The sequence below is a fragment of the Eurosta solidaginis genome, chromosome 5 (genome assembly GCF_040869045.1).
Source record: "Eurosta solidaginis isolate ZX-2024a chromosome 5, ASM4086904v1, whole genome shotgun sequence".
NCBI classification, from domain to species: Eukaryota; Metazoa; Arthropoda; class Insecta; order Diptera; family Tephritidae; genus Eurosta; species Eurosta solidaginis.
In genome coordinates, this window is record NC_090323.1 from 249307087 (window position 1) to 249315176 (window position 8090).

The 8090-nt window shown below is 36.7% G+C and overlaps 1 protein-coding gene across 2 annotated transcripts; it reads right to left on the reverse strand.

The window, feature by feature from the left end:
* Positions 1–4228: 4228 nt before the first annotated feature.
* Positions 4229–6452, reverse strand: LOC137253147 (putative RNA-binding protein Luc7-like 2). Of its 2 annotated transcripts, XR_010953745.1 has the most exons (5): positions 5087–6452; positions 4930–4963; positions 4683–4858; positions 4535–4610; positions 4229–4479 (listed from the first exon to the last, which is right to left on the reverse strand). XR_010953745.1 is itself a non-coding variant. In XM_067789597.1 (1 exon), exon 1 carries the CDS (start codon positions 6349–6351, stop codon positions 5242–5244), a length of 1110 nt encoding a protein of 369 aa, XP_067645698.1. In that variant the 5' UTR covers positions 6352–6452; the 3' UTR covers positions 4950–5241. The 2 variants fall into 2 exon arrangements, 1 of the variants encoding a protein (XP_067645698.1); XM_067789597.1 differs by lacking the exons at positions 4229–4479; positions 4535–4610; positions 4683–4858 and having other exon boundaries at positions 4950–6452.
* Positions 6453–8090: the final 1638 nt, after the last annotated feature.

Here is an 8090-nt window from a genome sequence, read left to right on the forward strand (position 1 = left end):
TCCCGAGGGGGTAAAGATTAGTCTTATATACCTCCTCACCTTATTTCAGTCGTCTAGCTTTAATACTTTCAGATATATTGACTACGAAAAATTCCAGTTGTATGGGCGGTGCCACGCTCCCTTGTCGAAAACTTTTTTATATAGCCTAGCATGGATTGACGCACTCAGGGTATGTCATGGCAAAATTTCGTTCGATTCCATTCTGCGGTTAGGCTGCAAGTCCAAACATACATACAGACATACTTTCACAAATATATAGTAGATGTGTTCCAAATATGAACCAAATCGGACCAAAAATACGATTTTTGTGAATATATCGATTCTTGCGCCACCTATCGGCGATTTTTCTCATAGGGGGCTTTCTATTCTTGTAGGTTTTATGTGTTCCAAATATGTGCCAAACCGGACCACCTAGCGGCGATTTTTTCTTATTATTGCATTGTCAGCGGGTTCTGAACTATACTTATCGGGAAGTTACTTCAATTTCAATTACAAAATTCGTTCACAACGGCTGTGCATGCGGCCTGCCTGTCAAGCTAAATAAAACTATTTAAAAAAAAAGAAAAAAATCTTTGACTTTTTCCATGTTAACCACTTACGCTAATACTCAATCGCCAAAAAATTCTAAAGCAGTATCAAAAGCGCAGAAAAGTATGCAACATTTAGTACCACATGGTCACAAGGAATACCAGCTTAACTCCTACACTTTAACATAAGACCTATGCGGTTATTCTTTATGACTATATGCATTGTTTACTATATAGTTTGGCAACTTAAACAGAGGTTATGTTGCGAATAGAGTGGAAGGCAGTGGACTAGGCAGTCGAATGTCATAAAATGAAGGAATGGTGTTCGGAGTTTTTTCGAAATTAAAAAAAAAATTGATAAAAGCTTTAATAAAAATAAAACTACTGTTTTAATAACAACAAAAACGCCTTATATATTCTATGTACATAAATTCGTAAAGATTATCTCACTTTAAAATTTGAGTTAAATAATCTAAAGTTTTGTTTTGAAACTGAGTCGAGAACTGTTCGTGTGAATGTGCGAATTTTCACCGATCAGCTGTTAGTTGCGCTACTTGGTAAAATTTACAATGACTATATGGTTCGAAATGTTGCATACCTTTCTGCGCACTTGATAACGGCACTGCCAAGGGCCGACTCCGGTCAGAAATATTCTAATTAAAAAAAAAAGACTTTAATTGAAATGTACTTTTTTTACACCACCGCACGGGGTTCGCTCAAGTCTAGATGTAATTGTTTAAAAACTCCATTATTTTGCTCATGTAGGGTATTTATATTATATGCTCTTCTTGGTTTTTTTTACCAGTACTTTGTACAAAATTTATTGATATCTACAAGTACAACTTTTTCAAATAGAATGATACAAATTTGCTAATTTTTCCTTATTATTTGAGAATTCATGAGCTTAACACCAGCTTATAATAATTGAGTATGCAATTATTATGTCCTTTCTAAGAGAAAACGAAAAGAAAGAAACATTTACTGGCATATTGTGATGGTACCATTTCGAAAACCGCTACGTAATCATCACCAGGCAATTTCGTAATGTTATCAAAGGTTTCACCGAGATTCGAACCAGGAATCAGGCGGTGAAACTGCAGTTGCCTTAACCACTAGGCTATTCTGCTTGTATTTGTTTTCTAGCTTATTTCAGTTTATCTCATTTCAACACTAACAACAGAATTGAGACATTCTGTGTCTTTATAATTTGGGTGTTAGATGTAGATTTGTTTTTGTAAAGTTCATTTTTCCTAGACACAAATTTTAAATTTTCTCTATCAATTGCGCTATTTGTGATGGTGTATTTGTAAGGTAGTTCTAGATTTCTCTCATCACAGTTTTAGGCTACTTGTAGTTTTTATGCGGGTACTAATTGGCTCCTCAGCATTAGCCATAATGTAATAATAAAGGTGGTCAATCGCAGAACTTCACTTTCACAGCAGCTCTATTGCCAGAAATGACGTTTATTACAAAAGTAATAAATTTTGGTTGCTACACTTTTCGTACACATTTTCTGAAAGTTAGTTTTCCCGCAAAACTTGTTTTATATTAAGCTTGGAATATAAAGTTTCATCAAACTTTTAATAAAAAAATATGATAAAATCTTCCGCTGTCGTTGTATAATTCAAAAGTAGTTATTTAAAATATGCATGCCAACTTGTCAGAATAACGGAAGACATCGATAGGATGAGAATACCTGAATATTCATTTTATCATGAGTATTAACAGGGCCGGGTTAACAAGTAGGCAGAATAGGCAGTTGCCTGGGGCCCCCGATATTGGGGTCCCCCCAAAAATGAAAGACTTTTAAAATTTTCTTACAAAAATAAAATTCTAGAGACTGAAAGAAAAATATAATCAGAACTGAAAATAAATTTTACTCAAATAAATAAAACTCAATTGGCCACATTCAATAGGCGATGACCGACGAACTAGACAAGGTTCCTAAAAAGGATATTTCCAACTCATTTGACAAATTGTATGAGCGTGCAAAGAAGTGTATCGAAGTGAAGGAGAGTATATTGAATAACAAAAAAGAATTATCTCAAAATGTACACTGGTTGTTATTTTGAAAAAGTTTCAGTTATTTTTGGAACAGAGGGTGTAGCAGCCTTCAAGGGGAAATTTCAACTAGAATGATGAATGAGTGGATGATTAATGATGGATGACAAATTAATGAATGTATTGTAACGAATTTGGGGATTTCCTGATATTTTGCACCTTCTGCTAACGTTCTTATCGCTGAACTATCGAATAAATAACTCCAATATTCAGTATTGTAAAATGGTCTTTATTTAGTCTACTTTGGGACTAGGACAATTATACTTCAATATCGCGTACTTCAAAAAAACATTGTTAAATCAAACAGATTACTGATTCCTCAGCTTGCGCTACTTTTATTCTCTCAATTTTCTCGTTCACCCATCTTTCCTGAGGTTTAGTAACTTCGCGAACAGTTGTAAGTCATGCTTGGTTACCAGCAATATACATGTATATTTGTAGTTTATGCGTGAGTAACTACTTCGGCTGATGACTACATGTGTATACGTGAGATATCTCTTCACTTCGAGCTGCTGGTATATAAGTTTGTATTTTTTAATCGAAAAAGGGAACGGGCGTGAAAAAAGGGCCCCCAAATTGAGCCTAGGGCGCCGTTGAGGGTTAATTCGGTCCTGAGTATTAACGATTTATTTTATCAACAATCGGGTGACTTATTCTGTAACTCGACTCGAAAGAAAATGAGATTCAGAAGCTGTTAAATTGCATATACCTTTTTCCAAATCCGAAAGAAATTTTTTTCGAATCGAGTTACTAAATAAGACCCCAGACATCTCGATCCTTTTTGTTTAGCCGTCTTTTGAGATTGATTATTTGCCCCTAGGTGGTGAGAGACTGCCAGTCCAGTTTCCTTTATCAGTGCTATTATCTTTGCAATTGCATTTTTCAACTCTTACTCACCCGGGAATAAACATTTTAAAAGAACAACTTTAACTGCACAGATAATTTTGATTTTGAATATTTCCTATTAGTTTTAGACAGGTCTAGCAACTAACTTTTATTTGCTAGTCCGTTTTTTTTCAGTGTATTCAAGGATAAAGACAACAAAAAATTCAAATATGTCGTTGTTGTTGTAGAGATAAGGACACTCCCCGAAGGCCTTGGGGAGTGTTATCGATGTTGATGGTCCCTTGCCGGATGCAGATCCGGCACGTTCCGGTTCCAAGCCTGACCATCTCGGGAACGATTTGTTATGATCACATGCGACCTTCTTGGCCATACCGCCCTCCCACCCCCCAGATCCATGAGGAGTTCAGGGTCGCCCGAGCCTCGGCTGTTAATGAAACAGGATTCGCCACGGATAGGTGAGGTTGACAATTGGGTTTGGAGAAGCTATATATTGCGCTGGCAACCTGAACGGACAACCCCTTGAATCTGGTATTTTAGTCGCCTCTTACGACAGGCATACCTACCGCGGGTATATTCTGAACCCCTAACCCGCTGGGGTTGCTTACCCTTTGTGAAAACTGCGTTTTTACTTACATTTTATTGAAAGGGATAATATTAACTCCAGGTATTTTTATCAATATGCAATTTGTATGAGGTCCAAGAGTTAGATCTTTTCTGTGTTGCCTCTTTTACCTTCTTCCTGCACTCAATCAACTACTGTTGCAAACAATAAGACATCATATTTGATTGTATTAATCGTTTTTTGTTTTTTGAAGTTATGCTATTAAATGCTTTAATCAATAAATTTATCTATATGATTTATATTAAAAATACAGAAAAGGAGATCGTCTTATAAATTCTTATTTAAATACATACCAAAGCCAATTGTGACATTTTTAAAAGATTAATCAGGTCCATAGAGTGTAAAAAATTATATATGTTAACCCAGGAAGGCAACTCATTTCCCAATCATATTTCAATTATTGTTTGGAAAGAATCAGGGGAGCTATAAAAAAATGTCAGTTATTTGAAAATAACTGCTGTACTTTACACATACATACCCAAATTCTCAGGAAAGTGGATACTATGTTGAATTTGATTCAAAGATCAATTGGGTAGCTGATGACAATTGTTTGGCTAGTTGTGTTTAAAATCACTTTTCATTATATGTAAATCTATATGAAGTGTTACTTTCAAGTTACTACATACCCATTAGAGAAATATGTTTACCAAAGCAAAGCATTTTATAGAGGAGTATGTTTGTCAACGGATTTTGTTTTGAAATCAAAAAACCACATGCTTTTCTGACACCTTGACCTTGACTTCACTTAATAGTCCATACAGCTTACACATACAATTCTGATTCGGGTCATTCAATAGTTTACCTAAATAGTTTACTGTTTTCGTACTAATATTTTTTTAATTAAATGTATGAATATGCAATTTTTTTACATACCAAAAACTGAACAATCGTGGTATACGGATTATTTCTATAATCGAGAAAGAGATTTTATTCAAGATATATTGCAAGAAAGAAAGAAAGACATTTAATTGAATTTATGATTAGTTACATAATAAAATACGGAAATTATTAATGTATTGTAATTACATACGTGCAACCGGAATCGTCATTTAAATCATATGTAATGTTATTGGAGTCGAATGAAATGCATATCTATGTATGTATGCAATATCGAACTCAGTACGCTCTTTCCATTAATTTTTTTTTACTAAAGTACTAAGTGCTTGTGCTCCTTTCCAATCCCATTTAACGGCGATGACGTTCACGTGATGGTGACCTTCTTCGTGAACTATAATTAGTTGTACTAGCACGTGATCGTGATCTTGAACGTTTCTTCTCTTCTTTGATTGGTGACATAGCATTTCCACGTCGATCACGGTCGCGTGCCCTTTCTTTGTCTTTTTCTGAGCGCCGTTCAGACCGAGACTCTGAGCTACGATCACCACGATCTGATCGATCGCTACGTTCACGGTCACTCCTATCGCCACGATCGCTCCTCTCACGATCACTACGACGTGAACGCTCCCGATCTCTAGATCTGGACCTATGTACGCGTGAACGTCGATCTAATTCACGACCACCTACAAAATAACGTGACCTTTGCCTATCGTCGCAGCGTTCATCCATTTTTCCACTACGTTTAAGTTCGGCTTTACGTGGACCAGCAGTTTTTTCCAACTCAATTAATTTTTCACGTATCGAAAGAAAGCCCAAATGCAATTTACCACCAAAATGATCCGCTAACCGTACATCATTATCATGTATACCCAAATAAGCCGAACATACCTCACATACTCGCAATTTTTGTTGTTGATAAGTTGATGCGGGCATTGATGTGCGATACTCATGTTCTGCTTTAATTTTATTAGCGCGTAATTCATCAATTTCCTTCATTAAAGACATACTCTGTTCCACTTCGCCTGCTTCACCAAGTGCTTCTGCTTTAGCTAACTTTTTACCAATTTCCTCAGCCAACGCATGCACAGCATTTGCCTTTTCAGCCACCTCAGCAGTTAATTCCTCTTGTGTTTCCTTGAGGCGTTGCTTTGCAGATTCTGTACGACGGTCACAATCCGCTATAAAAGCTTGGAGATGTTCCATTGCTTCTATGTCGTAAAAAAAATCTTCATTTTTTGCCGCTGCTTGATAATCTGCTCTAAAAGCCAAGTCGTGTACTTTGGGGCAATCGCCTAGGTCCATCCGTGTAGAAGCGAGTATTTCATGAGGGCAGCAATCAAGCAAAAAACTTTTACATACACGAGCATCAGAAAATTTCAAATTGCGTCCATCATCGCCATTACGAGTTGTGCCCATCAATTGATCGAGCATTGCCCTCATTTGGTCCGTGGCCGTCATTTTACTTTGCTTTTACGATCAGAAATAGTAATTTTAAGTTGAAAAATAATTTTTTTCCCCTGGTTGGTACATACACTGAATAATCTTTTCTGAAGATGGTGTTTAACGCGTTATATTAAATAATCGATACAAATACTGTATTATCGCTACCGTAGTAGCATGAGGTCCACACCGTCTTTGATCCCGAAGCAAGGTTGATAAGTATAATAAGAGCCACCAGTCTGCTACGAGTGGCGAGTAACTCACTGAAAATCAAAAAATTGGAGGAACATTTTTGAATTGTCTCGCATTTATCCATGCGGTGTAGGCACCTTGTGCAACTGTGATTTTTGGAACGAGAATGAAGAAATTAATTAAATGCAGTCGGTAAAATAAACACAAATACCCCACGAAAATGTATATATAAGACATTTTATGCACATCTCGCCCAAAAAAAAAGCTAGCGACTATCTCTTAGAAAACCTCGAGCAAATGGCTGCGAGTAACGAATGACGTCTTTTATCATAACTTGTCCTCTTTGCCCGAAGCTGATAGCGTTGTGTAAAAACAAACGGGATTCCTTACCCGTTGGCCACTTGATAAGATCTTCAAGATGGCTTGTGACAGGTTGTTCTCTATAGCTGCCAATACGACCGGCTATTTTCAGAGGTTGATTGAAGGACATGCAGGATGAAACCGTGATAGTATCTTTAAAAATCGGGTGACATCTAAAATAAAAGTTTTGACATCTATGCTTAAGAAATCACACTTGTTATATCTCAAATGACTGAAAGTTTATCCGAAGTGTTTTGAGTGCTATGTGAACACACTTTCCTATTCACTATCTGTGAATTTTAAAATGTACACATGAAATTGTGTAACTTTGTAATTCTGATTCTGTAAAGCAAAACTGTGAACAAGAAAACTCACTGATAAAAACTTCGTGAGTTTTCTTGACAGCCAGTGTACACTATTGTGATATTCAAAACTCATATGCACTGTTGCAGAATAATTTTTCTCTTTTCATGGCGCTTCTCACAGACATATGACTTTTACATTCAGCGCTCGTTCAGCAAAACAATGTGCACAATATTTTACAGAATCGCATGAAAATTTAAAATGTAAATTTTGTGGGCAAATGAGTTTTCAATAGGTGTACATTTTTCAGTTTTTCATAGTTAGGAAATTGACCCCCAGGTTGTGTATTGGAGGTACACGAGAATGGGGGAACAAAAAGAGACCCTTTGTAAAGCTGCAGACATTGGTACTTTATCGGTAACCGTATCGGTAACCTTATAGCAGCTCATTCGACTAACCTTATGAGAATCAATGCAATCGATTATTGGTGCCGCTAAGGTTGTAACCGTATCGTAGCCAACCAATTGGTTTTTGGTTTACCGTCGTAACGATATACAGGTGATTACGTTAGGGATACGGCTACAGCGATACGACACACGGCACTAATGACTACAGGTTAAAAGCTGGTTTGACCAACCTTATGGGAATCAATGCAATCATTATGGGTGCCGCTAAGGTCGTTACCGTATCGTATCCTGCAAAAATCGTTGGATAATGTGGTCCACTGGAGTACTTACCATTGTACTCCACTGTAATGCAGCAATGGACCAACTCATATTTCTACACAAACATATTGTAAGCCGATCATTGCTCGTTTTTAACGATTGTAATCACAACACGATGTTTATTGGACAGTGGGTACTCCATGGATTACTCTGATGTAATGCGGATCTGGAGTATAT

Coding starts and splice junctions, on each gene's coding strand:
- LOC137253147 (XM_067789597.1), bottom strand. CDS start 6,351: ATGACGGCCACGGACCAAATGAGGGCAATGCTCGATCAATTGATGGGC.